Below are 22,528 nucleotides of genomic sequence, written 5' to 3'. Positions count from 1 at the left end.
AAGAAAAGACTGAGAGAAAATTGGCACAAACACACACACACACACACACACACACACACACACACACACACACACACACACACACATATAGCTGTATACAGAAAACGAGGTCACTTAAGGTGCTGTCTGAAGGATTGTACTCAAAGGCAGAGTGAGAAACCAGCAGTGATGTGAAACACTAGAGAGGCCTTTTCTCATTTCTGCACAGCCGACCAATCAGCACTTCAGATGCTGTGTATACTAAACCCTTAAGGTCCCGGCCACACATGTGATGAGTCTGTGGCGAACCTTCTCCTGCCGTTCACTTCCAATCTGTGTGAGTGAGGAGGTGAATAGAACATTTGCTTCCTGTGGCAAAGCAATTCTCTGCTTAGCTTCACCGAGAGGTTTGACCGACAACACTTTCATTCATGTCAGTGACCTAAGACTGAACTCGATTAAAACCATGGACTGTAAATAAAGATGTGTGAAATGAAACTAAACCTCCCTGATTCGAAAGCTGCCATCTTGTGTTGATAACTTCATTTGGAGCCAGAGTCAGTCTCAGCTGTCAATCACGACGTCTCAACCCGTTTTTATATCATGAAACAACTTATTAAAACCAAACTTATCAGAAACACTTGAACAAACACTTATGTGATAAGAGCTACCTGAAATGACAGAAATCATCTTTTTGAGAAAAATGTATTCATACTTTTTTAGTGTTGTCCACGTCCCATCCACTAACATGGAGGAGGCAAGGTTTATGACCTATACTGCAGCCAGCCACCAGGGGGCTATTGAAACACTTTGGCTTCACTTTTGGCAGCTTTCATGTCGTCCATCTTTATTTACAGTCTCCAATTAAATCAGTAATTAGAGTCGTCGCAATCTTTAACGTTAAATTGGGCCTCAGAGATCAGACGTTAACAAAGTTATTAGTTTAAATTTTTGTGACAGTAAGTGAAGGAAAGCACGGAAATGAAAAATGAAAACTCTGAGGCACAAAGTGAGTCGAAACAAACATAGTGATGAAAACACACGGGCATCAGAAGTCTGGACTCAGTTTGATTCGAGTCAATCTCTCTGTTGAGCGGAAAACAAATCAAACATTACGACAGGAATCCATCACAGGAATCTTAAACTGGTGATAGAAAATGGTTATAAAACACTGCTACACACACATCTACACACACATCTGCACACACATCTGCACACACGTCTGCACACACAGCAACACTCACACACCAGGTGATGAGCTGAGGTTTTCTCCAAACAATCCCATGATCCTCTGGGTGTTGCTGTCATGAGGGAGACGCAGATAAAACACACACATGGAGAGATACAAGCAGCGAGAGGGGGGGGAAGGGGATACCTCAACATTTCAATGCTTTTCAATGTAGTACTGAGAAGCCTTTAGTGTGTGTGTGTGTGTGTGTGTGTGTGTGTGTGTGTGTGTGTGTGGCCCCTCCTCCTCTCACATCAGGTCATTAATCACACAAACTGGCTGCCTGCTTCTGCTAACTAACGCTGCTCAGCCAATTACAGGCCGTATAAACACACTATTCGTTTAGCTGTCGTGATGGATGGGACACACAAAACGGAAGTGGTGCGTGTCTTGTGTTGCATTGTGTGTCGGCACGTGTGCACAATGTAAACATGTATTAATAGCTCAGACTAATACCTGGTCTGAGTGCTGTTAAAGGTGGAGTCCTGATGGATACCGATGCACATAGGTAATGTAAACCACTGTATCTGGAGGTGAACGCACACACAACTATTTGCTTTCTCCTCCACATGAGTCTAATCAGGGAGTTTGCTCAGACGCATTTTCTGAACCTATCAACCTTAACGCTTATCAGCCCTTAACCACAGGAGGGAGATTCACAATGTTTGGTACTGGTGATTTGTAGTGGATCTGAAAAGCGATGAGAAACAATGGGCCTCATTAAACAACAATACATGTGTTTGGAGAAAAGGAACAAAGGACTTGTTGGTCCCCGACAAATCCAACACGTTCCTGAAAGTCACGAGAAATACATCTCTGGAAATCCAAGAAACTGATAAAACACAAACACACACAAACACACACACACACACACACACACACACACACACACACACACACACACACACACACACACACACACACACACACACACACACACACACACTATAGACTGTATATATTGCCCCCTGGTGGTTGGCTGCAGTAATAGTCATAAACCCTGTCTCCTCCATGATAGCAGATGGGACATGTACCAAACTAAAAAGGAAAACCTCTCTGTGGTTTTAGACAGTTTCTCTCACACTGATGCATGTTCACGTCTTCATGCTTCTGATGAGTCTGATTTGAACGTGTTATTTGATGATGACCTTGATACCACGGCTCACACACACACACACACACACACACCTCCAGCTCTCTCATGAACTCTTCCTGTGAGACTCCATCACAGGTCATTTCAGCTCTGGAAGTAAACGATGAAGAGTAGAAGTCTCCTGTGTGGGTGTGATTCCAGTCCACACACACACTCACATTAACAGTGGAGAAGGGGGACTCTTTCTTTGGCAGGAAGTGAAATGTGAGTTAATCCAGTTCCGCTCCACTGTTGATTCAGGTCGACTGAACCTTCACACTCAGCAGTTCACACAACAGAACAGAAAGAATGAGTGTTTTCTATTGTACTGGAATAAACTCACCTGAGACTCGTCTGCTCTGATGTTTCCCGCTTGTCGACTCTACAGCAGATGGTGTCATCATCACACGTGCACTCACGCAGACACAGGTGCATGCTGGGTTGTGGCTGTTTCCCTCCTGTCGTGCTCATTAACGCTGCTGACAGCTGGGGTTCGGCATCGATTTCCTCTTGAGGAACACTTTATAATTATTCCCTATAATTATTTACAGCAGCAAAATCTTTTTCAATGAACTTTCCCCATCTGGCTGCTGGTGATATGACAGAGGTGTCTGATGAAGGGCAATCAAATTTCCTTTAACGTGGTAAATGGGATGTGAGAGTGGCCACAGAGGGAGGACGTGGTGTGTGGGAGGAGAAACAGGAGGAGGAGGAGGGATGCTGCCTTCACGCCCGTGGCAACATTCACCATCGTTAATTTACAGTGACACAAAGGAAAGTTAAATCTTCCGATCCCAACGGCAGCTGTAAAAAAGTAATGAGGGGAAAGAACATTTCCTAGAAAGTACAAAACTCAACTTCTTTTGAAAAACGCAGTTGATGAGAAACTCTTTAGCTTCTGGACACAATCACTAAGTGTCGCCCAGCGCATCACTTCCCTCAGTCTGAAGACATGAAGGTGACCTGAGACCAGTTCTTCTGTTGACAAGGTCGTCCTGACCTTCAGAGGCAAGGATCCAGCAATGCTCCACCTCCATGGCTGTAAAGATCCTAGACAGTTGCTTTAATTACTTCCTGAATGTTTTCACAGGTTAACAGTTATCACCCTCACGTGTTGGGAGGAAGTAGGAAGTAATGGGCGGAGGGCAGCCTGTGCTTACTGCTTGCTGACCCTGTAACCGGCCAGTGGTCGTGGGGGGGCGTGGAGCTGTGAACCAATCGATTCCGTCCCTTTCGATCTCAAGCGAGGGCTCGTGTTGTGGCAAAGTTCCCTCCCGTCCAATCAGAAATGGTGTATTGAAGTCTTTTTCTCCCTCTCGGAAAAGAGTGAAGTTCAACTACATCATGCAGCATCATGTTGGCTTCAGTTCATCTCTGATTCTAAACAGACCATAATTAACAATATGAACATCAGCTGTATTGAAGAAGACTTGAAACTAGAGATTGAGACATAAACTCCTGAGGAAAATGTTTACTGACGTCACTTTCTCGTAGACTTCTACAGAAACTGACCCTTTGTTGGTCATTGGATGGAACAGAGGTTTCTGTGCAGGCTTCACTCTCTGGACCTGGACTCTACTGCATTTTAATATACAGTCTATGAGCTGCACTGAAGATTGTTTGTCTGAAAGCTCTTATCAGTAAAGTAAAGGTAGAGAGCAAAAGAGCAAGTTGTTGTGATATTCTGATCTCATTAGTCCGAGTGGTCTGATGCATCTGATCTTCAGATTAAGGCTCAAAAAGCCTCAGATACCTTTAATCTGCCTGATCAAACAAATAGTCCTTCACAAAACAAGATGCTGCTCCGAGGAGCAAAGGGAAAGAAAATGGTCTGATGATTTTGTTTGTTCTTTTTATCAGACACGTGGCAAACTAGTATTTAAGTTGTTTTAAAAATGGTAAAACGACCTCCTGCTGAAAGGTGAACTTCACACACTCTGTGTTATCTGTTTGCAGCGTTAAGAGGTTTGTGAAGGTCTGACACAGAAAGAGAGAGAGAGAGAGAGAGAGAGAGAGGACAGGAAAAGGTTGAGAAAAGCACCAGGGACACAGAAGCCTGACTCCTCCAAAGAGTTTTTCAGCCACGACTAATGCAGCCAGCTTTTCAAACTCCAGAGACCTTGCAGACAGCTCACTGTTCGAAAGTGCGTTGGAGTGGGAGGTGTCCTTGAGTCCCAGCTCTTTGAGCTTTTCCCATAAGCTTCACAACTTTCAGGTTTTCAGCCTGTTTTAACTCTGCAGGTCTGCAGAGGCTCCACGTCGTCTGGTTTTCTGTCTTTTCACAGACACGATCTGTTACATGCAGTTAAGAGGCAGCTCACTCAGAGTCAGAGTCAATTAGTCCACTGGTCTCATTTCCAGGTCCTGATCATTAGTTCCACTGCCACTCCAAACCACTGCTCCTGTTTTCTCAGCCAAAAAGAGGGGATTTCAAATGTTCCAGTTCCATTATTTATATCTTAAGTTGCTTGTAAATATTGAAAACAGATTCTAATTAGATCTGATTAGAAATGAGAGACGTCTCTTTGATGAGAAAGTCCAGAATCTACAACTAAACCCAGTTCCAGCTGCATTCAACTGTTCTTGGACGACCGTGAGGGATTAGAACGGTTTCACTGGATTTTACATGTTGTCAAGGTGATGGATCAGAAAAGACCAACACAGAGTCGTGGATCAATCATGTGTCAGGGACCTGAATGGACCAACATGGGGCCATGAGGACTTGTTGCACACGGTGGACAGATGAGGACGCTGAGTCTGCTGGACTCAATGGATTCTACATCACTGTCAGCTTGTTGACGTTTCCACCTGACGCCCCGCTACTGAAACCTCCCTGACAGCGAGCATCCATCACTCTGAAATAAGAAACAGCTCTGCAGCCTGTTCTGGATCTGACCTCTGACCTCCCCCCGAACCTGAACTGTCTCTGTTAGACACATGAAAACATCTTTACCTAGTGTGTGACTCAGTGGGAGCTAGAGAACATTTCACTCTGTTCATCCACCTTAACCTTGAGAATCACATTTAGCACTCTTATTTCTTGTTTGAACAGGTTTGGACTCGGACCCCCCTCCTCGCTCTGCAGTGGTTCAGTCCTCAGAGCATTAAATGGAGCAGTTCTTCTTTCCCAGAATCCTTTAAAAGGGATTTAAAGATTACATTTTTACACTGGAGGCAAAGACTGACATTACTTTTAAGGTGAAACAAGACTGTGTGTGTGTTTCATTTTGAATCTGAAAAGGTCTTTTTGTTTGTCAAGGATTCACTTGAGCATTTTCCGTAGTTCAATATCATACAGGCTGTTGATGTTGGGGCTTAAACTCACAGAAGAAAGTGAACCTTGAATCTGATCATTCATTCTTCACTTAATAAGACACAAACAGGGTCGTTTTCTCACAAGGCAAAGCTTTGATTCAACCCGTCAAAGTACGTTCTGAACGTTTATGGTCACAAGCTCCCGGTAGAGACTGAAAGAACGAGATCGTAGATACAAGCGGCCCAAATGGGTTTTCTCCATCAGACCGGGCTCAGCCTTGGCGATAGAGGGAGGAGTTCGGAGTTGAGTTGCTGCTCCATCGCTTCGAAAGGGGCTAGTTGAGCTGGTTCGGACATCGAATCAGGATCTGGGCGCCTTCCATTGGAGGATCCTCCAGAAGTGAAGCATATAGCTAAAGGGACATTGATGTCTGGAACAATCTATTGCAGACCTGACCTCGGATAGCAGAACAAGACGGGTGGATGGATGGATGGATGGATGGATGGATGGAGGGATGGATGGATGGATGGATGGATGGATGGATGGATGGATGGATGGATGGATGGATGGATGGATGGATGGATGGATGGATGGACGGACGGACGGATGGACGGACGGACGGATGGATGGATGGATGGATGAACCTACTGCAGAACATTTGACTCTTGTTTCCACAGTAGAACCTCAGCTGTTATTTTTGTGCTTTAATATAGTTTGAGGTTTGGTTTAATTAGGAGTTGCCGTGTTCCAACCTCTGCAACAGTGTAGAAGATGAAAGGACCTTTTCCCCTCAGTGCTCTTAAAGACTGTTCTTGTCATTGTTTCACCTCCTCTTTGTTCTTTTATCAGCTCTAAATGTGTTTTCTTCTGGAAACTGAGTTAGTGTGTTAGTGGCTGTGGAAACCTATGCTTCTGAAATTAAATCCTCAGCAGCTGCTTATTGATGTTGAACATTGATTTGTCATTTACTCTGTGATTGGTTCTCTGCAGGATAGAGATGGGGGGGGGGGTGAACGTGACCCAGCAGCTCAGACAACAACAGAGACAAAGTGTGATTCAGACAGAACTCATTAATGTGGAATATCAATGTGTATTCTGACCATGTTCAACTATTTATTCAACGGTGGATTTATCTTCAGTAACAACGAGCTCAGTTTGTCTTTAAACTTCTGCTTGGAGCTGAATGTGCAGCAGCAGCAGCAGTCGAACCTCGTTCACTTTACAGATAATGGTTCTGTATCAAAATAATGTTGTGTGATTTGAGTCCAGCAGCTGATCAGTAAACCAAGAAGACGTTAATCTTGCGTGACTCACGAGCTGCAGGTCACACAGTGGATACCTGCTTCCACTAGGGGGCTGCCGATTCTGGCAAAAATCACCATCATTATTCTGGTCAATATTGTTTGCGTTGGCACAAGATGGCAGCGTTTGTATTTGAGATAGTTTGGCTTCGTTTGGGTAGTTGGAGAAAGTGGAGATGCGTCGTCCATCTTTATTTACAGTCAACGGTTTGAGCCTTTGGTAAATCAAGGTCCATTTAAACTCTCTAGTTACTGTGTTGGTTCAAATGTGAATAATGTTCAGCTCCTGTCGACACATCAGATCTGACATCTGTGCAAAAATATTCTATTCATTTATCTGTGAGACAAATAAACGTGTCCTCACAGAACAGCCACATGTGACAGGGACAGGTTTGAATTCAGCGTCCCTCCCGGTCACCATCAACAGGAGTTGGTAAGAGCAGATCTGCTTAAAGCTCTGTTTAAGTGGCTGTTTGATGAGAGTGGGATTACAGGCTAATGAAGGCACTTACTGGAACATGCATGATGGGAGAGGAGGGATCAGATATACAGGAAGCACAGAGATAAGAGAGGGAGGACGAGACGGGAGCCGAGCAGCAGATGTGACAGTGTGGGTGCACCATATGGTCCTGTTTTTAATTTATGACAAAAGCAAAGAAAGTGGACCAGTTGTGTCTCTGCTCCGTATAAAGATGGACGAAGTGACAGCTGCCAAAAAAGAAGCCAAAGCCTCTGTATCGCCCCCTGGTGGCTGGCTGCAGATTTCTTACATTTTTGAAAGTTATATTGATATTTACAAGTTATTTTCATTCACTGACCAAACAAAACCATAAAATGCAAACATATAATCTCAAATCTTGAATGAAACATCGCAGAAAGAAGAATAATCTTATATATTCTTTCACGAGACATTAATTAACAAAGCGAATAATTCAATAAGTTCTTATCACATTGATAAATGTTAAAATGTTAATTTTTCTACAAGACCTCGGTACGACAGCAGCGACCTCCAGTCAGGACGACTGCACAGACTCCTAATAACATCGAAAGCACAAGATGTCAGCGTTGGCTTCGTTTCTGAAAAGAAATCATTTAAATGTGATTATTTACAGTCTTCGGTCGGGGCGGTTTAAAGAAACTTTGAGAAACTTTTTGAGTGAAACTGAAACGACAGTCCAAGAGTTCTCCAAAGGACTGAGAGAATGAGAAAAGTTAGAATTGGACTCTTTGAGCTGAGCTGCTCATCATCAGATGAAGGTGTCAGTTCACAGACACTTCACATCCAATCTGACGGAGCCTGACAGCCGGATCAACCCACATCCAGGTGCGACTCTTCCGAGGAGAGTTGACGCTGTAATCTTTCCCTCTTTCTCTACCTTCTACTCTCTCTCTTTCCCTCTCGCTCTCTCGCCCTCCCCCCACCTCAACACCCCCCGTGGTGATTGATTACCCCGCCAAAGCTCTCCCCTGGTTGCCATGGCAACACGCCAGGCCTGTACTCAAATGACGATATTAACACGTTTAGGACCTCGGCCCACGTTGTTGCTGCTTCCCTCCTTTTTGTTTTTGTCCTCCCTTCCTCCCACGCCCATAATTCCTCCTCTTTATTAGTTTTGTATTTACCCCTCACGTCCTCCACCTGTCATCACTCTTTCTCTCTTTATGTTGCTCCTGCTGCTTTTTCAATCCTTTGCTTTATCCCACTACATTCCTTCACTCTGACCATTTCCTGTCTTTCATGCTTTTATTATGGCATCACTCCATGTACCCTCTCTTCTTCTCACTCAGTCCATCCATCCTCTACATCTCTCTGTGGAATACTCGATGCTGCCGTCACCACCAGGACGCTGCCGTTGTGATCGTAGAGATCTTACAGCAAAGTCTCCAAAAGCTTCAGAGGATTTCATTTGAAATTTCTTCTAATAATTCATTTTTAAATATTTGGGGAGCGCAGAACATTGGATTCATTGTTAAAAGCTGAAGTGTCACTGTCACCAGTTTTCATTCAAGCAGAGATGGTTAATTCAGACTTAAGAGGAGACTCTTATTTTGAAACAGGATGAGAAACGTAGTATTTCACAAACACAAAACCTTCCTGATGCTGAATCTTTCTTCACCAGTGAGCACAATTTCCTTGTGCGGGCAAGTATCAGCTTGTATCAGCGAGGCTGCTGGGATTTGAGAGAGCTTCACCATTCACTGCTCCAGTAGCACATGTTCTCTCAGGCTGCTGCTGGTGCAGGCAGATAATGTCTGAGACGGATGTGAGGGCCGCCTGAGGAGCTGCTGAGCTCCAAACATCACGGAGCAAGGTCCGTCAGAGGATTATATGAATTATTTAGCTAAAGGCTAATACTAGAGCATACGTTGCTATGGATACATTTCCTTTTCCAATCTACAGGACTATTTCTTAAAGGTTCAGTGTGTAGAATCTAGTGACACCTAGTGGTGAAGCGTCATGTTGCAGCTGAACACCCCCCATCTCACCCTCCCCTTCCGAACATGAAGCAGAACCTGTGGGTAACACCTACGTGTAACTAATGGCATCAGTTAAGTGACAACTTTTTATTTGATTTTATATTATTTCCTCATTTCATCAGAAGGTCCCTGAAGGTCGATCTCTGCACCTGAACTCACTTCTCTGTTGCAGCTGAAATAACAAACGTTTTCATGCAGTTCATCTTTTTCATTTTGCTTCTTTCAAAATGTTCTCTCCATAGTTATGATTCCAGTTTAACCACGAAACAGTAAGAAGGCCAGAGATTCCCCTTCGCGGTGTTAACTTCTAGCCAAGCACGGTATATAATCAGAGTAACAACACTTTCACAGATGTAGAGCAGCAGTAAGAGCTGTAGGTCGGGGGTGGGACAGAGCCTCGTGGAATCTGATTGGCCACCACAGTCAGAAGATGCACTTCCCTTTAGCTTTGCAGCTGTAGCGTGGCACGTTAGCATAACACCGGCCATGTTGTGTGTCCGGAGCAGGATTGGTTATTGATGTTATGACGCACAAAGCATCAGACGAATCCACCGTCGTTGAAGCGAGGACATTTAGAAACGATTACAAAAAGGCACAAACATCCATTAAGTGACACAAAACACCCGTGGAGATGAAGAGACACAGAACTACTTTTAAGACACTAAATAAAAACAAGTGACACAGAATGACCAAAAAGAGGTGGATCCCTCCAGTGATGAGCACTGGACTCATAATGAGGAGAGGAGGAGAAAGTGCTTGTTTGTGTATGTGTCTGAATAATTGATGGACTGTGACAGTGTAAGTTTTGTAGTTTCACTGGAACCAGTTCACTTCAGCCTCTGTTCCTCGTGAGCAGCTGATAATTAGAGTCTAATATGAGACGGTCCAATAGGACGACAGCAGCCTGGAGCGACGCGTCTGAAGCTTTTTTCAGAGCAGAGACGATTTCCTCCTGACAACACGGCTCTCGTTCCCTTCCTGTTGTGTTTGGGTTCAGGCCACAGGGAAAACAGAGACACAAACAGGGAGGACACACGTGTTGTTACCCAGATTCAGACTGAAGGGAAAACCTGCTGTCGCCACACGAGCGGTCAGGGTTATCAGAGGAGACGTTGGAAAAGGTCGAGCTTGGTTTGCTGTGTAAATCAGGAGGTTTTAATACATCAACACAGCAGGAGGCCGTCAGTTCATCACAGCTGTTTGTTTTCCAGTGGACTGTGGTTGTTAAACTTGTTCAAATATAATTCTGGCATGAAAAGAAACACTGGTTTGATGGATCTACGGTACAGTCAGTTTACACATGAACCGAATATGATCATCTAACTTATTTAAGTCTGCAGCAGGAATATTGGTATTTTCACAGGACGTCTGTTAAACATTAACTTTCTTAATTTCATAATCAGAACACAGAAAGATAAACAGTCTAAGCAGCTAAAAATTAAGTTTGCAAAGGACGATATCATCCACATCTAAATAGTTAAAGGTTAAATAAAAATAACACCTGAATGAAGAAACAGTTCTTCTAAAATCATTTCTGTCGTGATCATAAGTGTAACGACGGAGAGGTTGTGCAGCGACAGAGTTTGGTAACGTTTATATGAGCAGGTGTCTCCTCTGAAACGGGCAGATGGAGAGAGAGAGAGAGAGAGAGAGAGAGAGAGAGAGAGAGAGAGAGAGAGAGAGAGAGAGAGAGAGATGAAACGAGAGGAAGGAGGAGAGAGGTGGAAGATTAAGGGCCGGTGCTCATAGCGACGGAAACAGGGTTCAGTCCATCTGTCCATCCTTTGGTTTCACACTGAGGTCTAACACTCACCGTTTGGCATGCACACACACACACACACACACACACACACACACACACACACACACAGTTTTGTTGCCAAAATATATTATACACAAATATCCAACTTCATTTGGCTTCTGTCAGTGTGTGTGTGTGTGTGTGTGTGTGTGTGTGTGTGTGTGTGTGTGTGTGTGTGTGTGTGTATTAGCCTCAGGTTTGAATGACATAAACAGTCTTAAACCTTGTGTTGTCAGCCTCTTCCTCCCTGAAGGCATCGCTGCAACTCAACATGTTTTCCTCGTCCTCTCTCTCTCTGACACAATCCTCCCATCATTATCTCTCTCAGATGAAGTTGTTTTCATTGCCTGTTCTGAGGGAACATTTAAAAAGTTGAATCAAAGACAGAAAATTCTCCCTAACCCTAATTTCCCATCATTAAAATAACCCCATACCTTCTCTTTTCTTTACCTCCCCTCAGTCTCTCCATCTCCATCTGTCCTTCCTCTTCATCTCTCTCTCGTAACCTTCCTCTCTCCACCTGTTCAGCTCCTCTTTTGTTTTGCTGTTTATCTGTGACTCACCACAGTGAATCATGTGCCCGGGTCTCTGCTGAACAGCGTCATCTGCAGTGAATCACACTTTCCTCAAACTTTAAAAACAGATTTCTGTCTATATATGACAATACTGAAGGTTTAAATGGAGCCACTTGACTTCTGAGTAATATTCAAGGACCAGTGGACGTTGTCTTGTGTCAAATGAGCAGTGAAGACCAGGTTTTGTCCATAGAAAACATGTCTCTTGTTAACAGGGGGCTTGTTGAAATGGATTTGACATTGAAAAGTATTAAAAGAATGGTTCATGTTTTGAATGTGTGTATTTTGCTTCTTTTCAAAAGGACAGCAAGGTGTGTGTGTGTGTGTGTGTGTGTGTGTGTGTGTGTGTGTGTGTGTGAGAGCTTTGACTGATCTTAAAACTCTGATTCCTCCTCTTCAGTTTGTCTTTTTCCTCTCGTTTATGAAAAGTCAAACAGCTTCAGGAAACATTTCTCTGCTGAAGTAGAGACATGTCCACTCAGGTGAACGTGTCTCAGCTTGTCTCAGAATTCTTTGAGTTCTCTGGTGTTTGATCTGTTGTGTTTTCACTGTGTCACAAACTCATTTGCTTTCTTCTCTCTCTCTTTCTCTCTCTCTCTCTCTCCCTGCAGGTGAACTACTCGCACCACCCTCAGCTCGACCAGCGCCTCCCCCTCCCACCTCCCTCTTCCTCAGCCTGAGCCCATCGTCCTCTGCCTCGCCGGTTCTCGTGGGAACCGCATGCAACTATGTCTCTCCTCGCCTCACCCACCCCCTTCCTCCTCCTCCTCCTCCTCCTCTTCCTCCAGCAGCTGCCTCCCTGTCAGCCGGAGTCCGAGCGCACTGAGCCCAGCGTTGACCCCAGCCTGAGAGCGGTCACGCCCTCCATGTTCCCCTCTTCACATCCGTCCGCCAAGCCCCATGTTAATAACAGCATATCCAGAAGGAGACAGAAGTGTGAGGAGCCGACGGTGTGCCGGCCCGGCATCGTGCTGCCCGTCTGGAAGCCCATCCAGCCGGGGCTCGGACACAAGGTGGCCAGAGCTGTGGTCTACTTTGTGTCACTCATGTACATGTTCCTGGGGGTGTCCATCATCGCCGACCGCTTCATGGCGTCTATAGAGGTCATCACATCGCAGGTGAGAGCGGCTGAACGCAGTAATACACTGGTGGTGGTGTCAGCGCCACAAACATGGAAGCTTCAATTTGACTTCCTTCACCTTCGATCTGTTGATTTGTTAATGTGAAGTATTGAAAAAGCTTGTTTTGTCCCTGCACCACAAACTGTGTGGTGGCTACACAGCCTCTCCGTGGTTCTGCTGGATGTCAGAAACCTCCCTTTCACTCGTTTCTCCTCTAAATACCACAAATAATCTTTAAAGCAGCAATTCCTCACATCTGAGACTCTTGAACGAGTTCACGTTCAGCGCTTTGCTCTTTAAATTAAATCTAACAGATGTGATTAATAGGAATTGTTTGAATATTTGATTGAATATTCACATCCTTGAAAATTGGATTTCAATTTGCTAATTGAATCTCTTCAGTTGATTAAGAACTTCCTCTTCCAGAGGAAAGGCAGTGTTGCAGGGTAGCGCTCATAAAAGCTTGAAATAAAGAGGCCAGGTGGAATTCTGTTTCTCTTTCTTCACAACACTGGAAAGTTGTTCTCTCAGTTTTAATTAGCACCAGCTATCAACACTATAATTAACTATAATTATGTAAAGTATTAGTATAAAAGCTTATTAAAGTGACTCAGCCTCTCATTTGTTTAACCATCTGAAAACCAGCCGGCAGGAGATTGTTGTTTACACGATATGTTTAAATGAAAGTAAAATACAAACTACAGTAGTTCGAACATTTGTTCTTTTTGCAGCAGGAAGTTTGTTTGTTTACGTTTGTGAGGATGTTTCGTTACGTGCAAAACATGTTGATCACGTATGGTGGCGCCAGAGAGCGGCAGGAGAGCAGCAGAGATCAGGGGCATATGACAAAAACTAAAAAGATGTACATCGTTAAAATAGTTTTTGTAATTGTGGAGTGTTGAAATAATAGCTAGACGGGATTAGAGATGGTTCTGACTCCTTCACGTCCAGAAAAAGTGGAGTTTACTGACTTACATAACCTTTTAGCTTGTACAGATTTTCTGGAAACATGTGAGGATTCTCCAAGACAAAACCCGATGTAGACATTGGCAGAGTTCACAGATGAACTTGTGTGCACAGCTCACGCTGCAGTAAATCCAGCGCGCTGTATCTTCGGCTCTCAGACGCCTGTAGGTGTGTGTTGTTTGCAAATTGACTCACACGATGCTGACTGTGCAACAAGCAGCTAAAAGTAAACCTGCATCATGTTAATCCGTTTATAATGCAGTGTACTCTGGTCTGTGATTAAACCATAAATGATTTATTGTAGTGTGTCTGATGAGAGGAAGTGATGCTGCCAGTCAACGTCTCTGCAGCGTCATCTGATCAGTTTCCTTCGAGGGGATTAGGCAGATTTCCCTCTTTATCATTCGTCCTTTGTGATGGTGGAGTCGACTCTGGAAACAGACACACAGAGTTTACAGAGCTGTGTTGTTTGTTTACCCAGGAGAGCTGTTGTCTGTTTGAGCTGAACACAGCAGAGATTACTGAGGTGGACTCTCTCGCTCAGACAGAGTGTGAGTGTGTGTGTGTGTGTGTGTGTGTGTGTGTGTGTGTGTGTGTGTGTGTGTGTGTGTGTGTGTGTGTGTGTGTGTGTGTGTGTGTGTGTGTGTGTGTGTGTGAGTGTGTGTGAGTGTGAGTGTGTGAGTGTGTGTGTGTGTGTGTGTGTGTGTGTGAGTTGTCCGAGACGGCCTGTAATGGTTCGGGTAGTGAGGTTCTGCTGTTTTAAGCACTTTAGAGAAAGAAAGGATGAAGCCTGGGAAGTTTGAATGGAGGCTCTAGTTCAACGTGAGGGAGGAGGAGGAGGAGACGTGAAGGTCGAGAGGAGCGAGAGAAGAAGGAGAAGAGGAGGAATGATGGAGAACACACTCATGCACAGAGACTGTAAATAAAGATGGTTCACATGACGGCTCTCTTCATCCGCCCTGGTGGCTGGCTGAAGTAAAGGTCATAAACTCAGTCTCCTCCATGTTAGCAGATGGGACATGCACCGGTTATAGAGATTTGACATCCATCTTTATTTACAGTCTTTTTTTAACTTGATGGCCGACCAGTGTCTTTCCATGTGCAGTTGTTGTGTTCTCCCAGTGTCTGTGGTTTTCTCCCAGTAGCTTCAAGACGTGCAGCTAAAGGCTGATTCGTGCTTCTGTGTGGAAGCTACACTTTAAGTGTAAAGTTTGCCAAGTTTGATCTATAACAGTTTTTTATTCTGTAACCGTATGAAGGTTTTCTAATGTTCTTTGCTCCAGTGCAGCGTAAACAGCAGAAATACATTTTCAGGTCACATTTACATAAGTTAAATACCATAAATAGACCTGCATGTATTTGACTGGCCTCTGCTGGGGGGTGCTGGTGCCGGATGATGTCACGTGGCAGTGACATCATCGAGGGTTCATCATCTTTTCTTACTGGACCAACCTCATTAAAATGAATCATGAATCACTTTGTTCGTTCACTTCAATACATGAAGTTCTTAATGGCAACAAAGCAAAATGAAAGGCTTAATGGATAAAGGAGTGTGTTCATCCATCCTGTTCAAGGTCAGTGTCTGATTGTGTATCTCACAATCCATCACTGCTGCAGCCCCAACAGCACCTCAGTTACTGACCCTGTGTGTGTGTGTGTGTGTGTGTGTGTGTGTGTGTGTGTGTGTGTGTGTGTGTGTGTGTGTGTGTGTGTGTGTGTGTGTGTGTGTGTGTGTGTGTGTGTGTGTGTGTGTTTGGACCAACAGGAGAAGGAGGTGACCATCACGATGCCAAACGGGGAAACATCTGTGGCAACGGTTCGAATCTGGAATGAAACTGTTTCCAATCTGACGCTCATGGCTCTGGGCTCCAGCGCTCCAGAGATACTGCTGTCTGTTATAGAGGTACACACACACACACACACACACACACACACACACACACACACACACACACACACACACATACACACACACACACACACACACACACATAGAAACACACTCTCACACTTGATAATCATTTAGTTTAACTCTCTAAAACAATGACGTCTCATTTCTTCTTTCAAATAGTGAACTGTTTATTTATTCAGTCGTACGACGCTCACTCACACTCTGCCCCCTCCAGGTGTGCGGTCACGGCTTTGAGGCTGGCGAGTTGGGCCCGGGAACCATCGTTGGCAGCGCCGCCTTCAACATGTTTGTGATCTTGGGGATCTGCGTGTGGGTGATCCCCACCGGCGAGACCCGCAAAATCAAGCACCTCCGGGTGTTCTTCATCACGGCCTTCTGGAGCATCTTCGCCTACATCTGGCTCTACCTCATCCTGTCCGTCATGTCGCCGGGCGTCGTGGAGGTGAGACAGACTCAGAGAGGGAAGACGGGATGAGTGGGGGTGCTCGTCAGTGCAGGTCACACAAAGGCAGCAGGAGCACAAATAGACTTTTATCTGACAGGTCGTTTAGTTTGATTCAGATTCCACTTTATTGATCCCGAGGAGGTGAATTCATTCACAGCTTACCTGTTCCCAAGCGCACAAACAGCATCAATCAATCAATCAATCACATTTAATTTGTAAAGCCTATATTCACAAATCACAATTTGTCTCATAGGACTTAACAAGGTGTGACATCCAATATGATACGTGTCACAAAGCACAGGTCAACAAACAGACAGAGCTCGGTGAAGGACATCAAGATAAAGATGAAGGAGGTAAAATCAATAGCAATAAAAAGACAATCTTTAGATAATAACTACACATTTGTTACATGTTATCATGTGGAAAGCACAGTAATATCAAATGACTGTCTGAGTCTAGTAGTCCGATCGCAGAGGGAATGAAAGGATGGAGAATCGGTCAGTTCTCCTCGGAGGTTCATGATAACGGCCTGAAGGCATCACTGTGAACTCATGAGACTGAACATGAGGTCGGCTGATCATTTGGGCAAATTCACTTCAAACTGTGGCTTCATCTTTTCTAAATCCCCCAGAGTGCGTCCAACTCAGGAGGAAGTGATGTTTTTACCACGGTCTTCATTCAAACATGATTGTGAGAATGTGTGTGTGTGTGTTTTAGGTGTGGGAGGCCCTCGTGACCCTGCTCTACTTCCCAGTGTGTGTCCTCCTGGCTTGGATCGCTGACCGCCGCCTGCTCTTCTACAAGTACATGGGCAAGCGTTACCGCGCCGACAAGCGCCACGGCATCGTCGTGGAGACCGAAGGAGACCTGACACCCAGCAAGGGCGGCATGGAGATGATCATAGACGGCAAGTTCCCGCCGAGAGGGGGCACCGTGGTCCCTGCAGAAAACTGCGGGGGAACTCAGGACGGCGCGGGAGGCGCTGCGGCCAATAACGTTGGTGCCGCAGCCATGGCAACGGGAGCTGGGGGCAACCTGCCCAACTCCAGCAGCATGGTGGTCAATGCAGAGAGCAGCAAGGAGCTGGACGAGAGCCGCAAAGAGGTGAGAGGAGGAGAGGGAGGGAGTCATGTTGGAGAGGAAACTACTTTTTCTTTAAATTTCTAAATCCATCTCTACAGATTTCCGGGGGTTTGGCCTCATCTCAACCTCACTGGGGTTATTTCAGTCAAAGTGAAACCTGAATACACTGTAATTTAAATGTGTGTTATCTGTCAACAATTATAAAAACAATTTAAGTAATTGTGTTATTTTAGGAAAGATTTCCAAAAACAAAAGATGAATAATAAAAATGACAAAATGATCAAAATGATGTTTTGCAGTCTCCTGTCACATCAAACTTCTCTGGGACTTTAGACAGTCCAGGCTGGTTTGAGTGACAGATCAGATGGAGAAACACTGCACAGCACTTTGTAACATTGAGATATGAAGTTATGAACTTTATATGAACTGTGATAAGTTATATTTTCTGTCTCAGCAATCACGAGGTAAAAGGCAGAAGCTCAGTGTTTTAAATGTGCTTTAGACGCATGATCCAGATTATACTTTTCTCACAGTTAAATAAACTTCAGTCAGACACGACAGGTAAATAATCCTCCTCGTGATTCTCCCACTTATATGAACCCAGAAACATTCAAAACCTAAAAGCATCACTGGTTTGTGCAGAACATGGATTTGTATTCAACACCAGACGTTTTAAAGAGAAGTGATGTGAGAGAAAATTAAGTTTTTGATTGACACGTGCGCTGTAGATTCAAATAAGTGGAATTTCATATCAACCAGTGTAATAACTATGATCCTGTGTAATTACAATGAGAAAAGTTTTCATGTTTCAACTTCATTTTCTGCCTGTTAAGCTGCAGATATATATTTTTTATATGAGTAATATTATAACGCTTGGAAGTCATTTGCGAACAGGAAGTGTATTTGAGGGTTGGAGGATTTTATGAAGTGAGGCTTGAAGCTGAAGCACAAACTGCTGCAGGGACTGGTGGTGCAGTGAATGTTGATACTGCTGCAGTGGGTGTGTGTGTGTGTGCAGTGGGTGTGTGTGTGTGCGTGCAGTGGGTGTTTGTGTGCGTGCAGTGGGTGTGTGTGTGCGTGCAGCCGTGTGAGCTGTCACTCTCTGATCGTGTCTCTCTCTCCTGCAGGTGATTCGTATCCTGAAGGAGCTGAAGCAGAAATATCCCGACAAAGAGCTGGACCAGTTGGTGGAGCTGGCCAACTACTACGCACTGCTGCACCAACAGAAGAGCAGGGCCTTCTACCGCATACAGGTAACACACACGCACACACACACACACACACACACACACACACACACACACACACACACACACACACACCTAAAACTCACACCAGCCTCGTTTGTTTCAGACTTTTCAGTTTAGTCTCAGCGTAGTTAGTTAGTTAGTTAGTTAAAGTATCAGGTGTGAAAGGTTCCCTGATAACTAATGTGAAGTTCCACTCTCCTCTGTGTCCCTCAAGGCGACGCGCATGATGATCGGAGCCGGTAACGTCCTGAAGAGGCACGCGGCCGACAACGCTCGCCGCACAGCTGTGGTGGACGAGGAGGCCCCGGAGGACGACGACCTGGGGATCTGCAGCCGCATCTCGTTTGAGAGCGCCCACAGTCAGTGCATGGAGAACTGTGGCGTCCTGACACTGGCTGTCGTCTGCCTAGGTACAGACACAAATACAACATGAGTTCACATCAATCACAGAATGAGCATTGCACTTAGTGACGTTGCTGTAGTTTGAAAATGAAAAGTCAGGTTATTCAGTCAAACATGCTCTTCTGGTTCAGGAAGCCGGGATCATGGGTAATATCCACAGTTCAGTTTAGTTCAGTGGGACGACACAGTCAGAGCTCGACACACTGTGGCTGCAGGGGGCGCTGTTGCTCAGTAAAAGTTACATAGTGAAGCTTTAATATTTCGTCAATTCACGGCTTTGTGTTAATAATGTAACGATGATGGTGATGAGGTTTTGGTGTCTGAGGTTTGATGAGGTTGATCTAAACCTGAACAGTGAAGTACTTTGGTTCCTTGACAAGAGAAAACATCATTATTTTGTAAATGTGTGATTTTATTCTCAGGGAATAACAAACGTATCAGTGTTTCTCTCGTACATTAGTGTAACTGGATACAGTCCTGAGCCGTGTTCAGCGTTGTTCTGCTCTGTCTCCGGGGTTCAGGCGGTCTGGGAGAGAACACCTTCTACGTAGACTACAGGACTGAAGATGGTTCAGCCAACGCCGGCTCAGATTACGATTACAGCGAAGGGACATTGGTGTTCAAACCGGGAGAGACACGCAAAGACATCAAGGTGAGTGAAGATGAGGAGGAAGATGAGAAGGAGCAGTATAAACACTGTGGTAAACTAAAGGAAGAAGCAGATCAACCAGGAGCTGGTCCCTGAACCCCCCCTCAGCTGGGTTTGACTATTAAAAGATTCATTCTGCATTTTGGAGATGAGATGAGACTTAACGATGCCTGTGGGTGAATCTTTTTTAATACCAAAATCTGGTTGAGGAGGAGATCTGGGCTGAGACAGGTTTCACTTCATGGAGCTGCTTAACATGCTGCTTCTGTATAACCTGCTGTGTGGCTGCAGAATCAGTGAAGGATATCGGAGTAAATCAAAGTGAAGGGAAAGAAGAGGTGAAGAGATAATGAATGAGAGTCGCAGCAGGAGGAACAGAGAGAGGACAGAAACCCTGAAAGGTCCCTCAGAGATGACTCCTTATCTCAGCACGTTAAACACATCAGTTCACCCAATGTAATGAAGGACATTGGTTGAGTGGTTCTTGTGTAATTCTGCAGACAAACAGATACAAACTGAACCTCCTGCTGCTAATTTCTGTTGCTACTGAGTTAGCAGCTAATTCCTGAAAGGCCCCTCTGGTCTTTTAAACATGAAAGATTCACTTACGTGTTACGAGCTGTTCCTGAAAGTCTGAAGTGAAAAACTACAAGTAGAAGAAAACTTGGATTTGTTTGTTTTCTTAAACGTGATTTGTCCTTTAATTCATTCATTTCAAAAGAATAACAATTCATTAAATCCATTACAATTTCGAAAAAACTAGTTTAATACATGATTATTTGAAAATAGCTTAAATACTGTAATCTTTGTAAATGATGCAACGTTATGCAACTTTCATTCTGCACTAATCAAAAGCCATCTGGTACTTCTAATATTAAACAATTCAATGAAACATATGATATACTACTAACACATATTTAAAACAAAATACTGAAATCTGAAAAGAAGGTAGAACGTTAGATCATTATCCAAATGAGCAGCAGTTCATCTGGATCAGTTAAAAGTTCAATGTCTTTGTTACAAATGAAAACTTAACTTGTCAAGATGTACAGATTTAGCTACTGATGGACAGAGGCCTGAATCTACTTTGCTCAGTGCACTAGGAATTAAAAGGTTGAGACCTCGGAGGCCGGGAAGTCTCTCCTCAGATCCAGAGTTTGATAAGTGGAGACTCGTGTAATCGAGGAGTCGCACATAAGAAGCGTGGAGAAGAAAACTGTATAAATCAACATGAAGGAATGGATGGAGAGACGATGAATGAGTAATTTTACAAAGGTCAGTGTCATCCGTTCCGACCGCACACCAGTGGGTTTCATCGATTGCTGTGCCAGAAATAAAACCAATTAAACTCCCACGTCTCACTCGCCTGCCAGACGTCTACTCTCAGCGCAGCATCATCTCCAGTGTGTAACCGTCACGCAGCCTTCACAGGCGCCGCTGATTTAACAAAGGGACGCCGCTGACAGGACATCTGAAAGCTTTGTGGTGATGGAGAGTCGGAGGCAGTCGTTCTCTCGAGTCGCAGAATGAATCTAATGTTGCATTGTTTGTATCGTCTCATCAGAAGGTAACAGAGCAGTTATTCACGTCTAGAAATATGAATGTAGATAATAATAGACTGTATCTTTAAACATAAAACATGTGTGAAAACCACAGAGTGTAAATCAACGCATCTACTTCTCCCAAAAACATAACCTCTTGGATGCAGGTGCCGCCATCTTGTGCTTTTGACGTCATGTGATTGATGAGTGGAACCATGGCAGCAGGGCTCCGCCCACACCTACACTTAGCCAGTCACAAGTCTCAGTCTCAGCTGTCAATCATGACGATTTTCATAAATTAGTGGGGTGAAAATCTCGTTATAAATTGTGTATTGAGGCGTTATCCGAAAAATGAACACGTGAACATCAGTGTGATGTGTACTTGGATTGTTTATGTCCGTGTCCCATCTGTTTACATGGAGGAGGCAGGGTTTGGGAGGCAAGATGATTTAGCTTCTTATATATATATCGTCCATCTTTATAGACAGACAGAAAAAGATAGATAGTCTCTCATTAGCATATCTCATTTATAAGTCAGCTCTTTTCTTCATCAGTATTAATTGCTCAGCTGTAAATGTCAAATAATGAATACTCGTCAAATGGTTGAATACATTTAATGCATCAGGAACTTTTCTTCCTCGAGGCCGCGTCGCAGGGAACGTTGTGCTTGAAGTGAGAATTGAATGAACTGTCTGCTGATGCAGCGACGGTCTGAGCTGCATCTCAAGTGGCCACATTGACCCGATCAGCCGCAGAGACAAGAGAGAGTCAATTATACAATCCTCCGGCTCGCTGCTGACACCGGGATGCAGGAGACTTACTGTTGTTTCACTGGATTAAAGGAAGCCTGTTAACCTGCTTCCTCCCTGAACAAGTCGTAGTCATTTCATTCCTTTATTCATTATGATTAGGAATTCATCATGAAAGCCTCGACTTCCAGACGTATCACAGCGTCTGATGCATCCCTCTTCAGATTGCAGTTGGCTGTAGTTTGGCAGGTTTAAGGTAAAACGTACTCACCCTCACCTCTGTGTTGTGACCCTCCTGGACACGGGGACGTCTGGACACATGGACACATGGCAGGAAGTGGGTCGGGCTCATTGGATTTCAGCAGCAGTCGAACCGGCCATCTGTCGGCTAATGCACGATGGCATGATCGGATCAAAACAATCACCGAGATGGTGACTGGAGCCTCTGTTTATCTGTCTGCTGAGGGAGAAGATGGCCGGCTGTCAGTCTGCAGCACAGACACACACACACACACACACACACACACACACACACACACACATCACACACACACACACACATGCACACAGACACAGGCTTGCTCACACAGAAAATACATATAGCTTTACACCACCTGATGCTGGATACTGGGTTTTCTGTAGAAATATCAAATTGGCGAT

At 44.5% G+C, this 22,528-nt stretch overlaps 1 protein-coding gene across 3 annotated transcripts in view; it reads left to right on the top strand.

Annotated features, from left to right (window-relative positions):
* Positions 1 to 22,528, top strand: part of slc8a2b (solute carrier family 8 member 2b) — a 106,667-nt gene that overhangs the window by 68,233 nt on the left and 15,906 nt on the right. For all 3 annotated transcript variants that reach the window (XM_035154523.2, XM_035154522.2, XM_035154521.2), the window contains 7 exons: positions 12,362 to 12,868; positions 15,603 to 15,740; positions 15,964 to 16,191; positions 16,912 to 17,298; positions 18,405 to 18,530; positions 18,742 to 18,937; positions 19,451 to 19,581. In XM_035154523.2, coding sequence (XP_035010414.1) covers positions 12,479 to 12,868; positions 15,603 to 15,740; positions 15,964 to 16,191; positions 16,912 to 17,298; positions 18,405 to 18,530; positions 18,742 to 18,937; positions 19,451 to 19,581 — 1,596 coding nt within the window. In that variant the 5' untranslated portion in view covers positions 12,362 to 12,478. The remainder of the gene's footprint in view (positions 1 to 12,361; positions 12,869 to 15,602; positions 15,741 to 15,963; positions 16,192 to 16,911; positions 17,299 to 18,404; positions 18,531 to 18,741; positions 18,938 to 19,450; positions 19,582 to 22,528) is intronic.

The sequence above is a fragment of the Hippoglossus stenolepis genome, chromosome 4, assembly GCF_022539355.2.
Source record: "Hippoglossus stenolepis isolate QCI-W04-F060 chromosome 4, HSTE1.2, whole genome shotgun sequence".
NCBI lineage: Eukaryota > Metazoa > Chordata > Actinopteri > Pleuronectiformes > Pleuronectidae > Hippoglossus > Hippoglossus stenolepis.
This window is presented reverse-complemented; position numbering and strand designations above follow the sequence as displayed.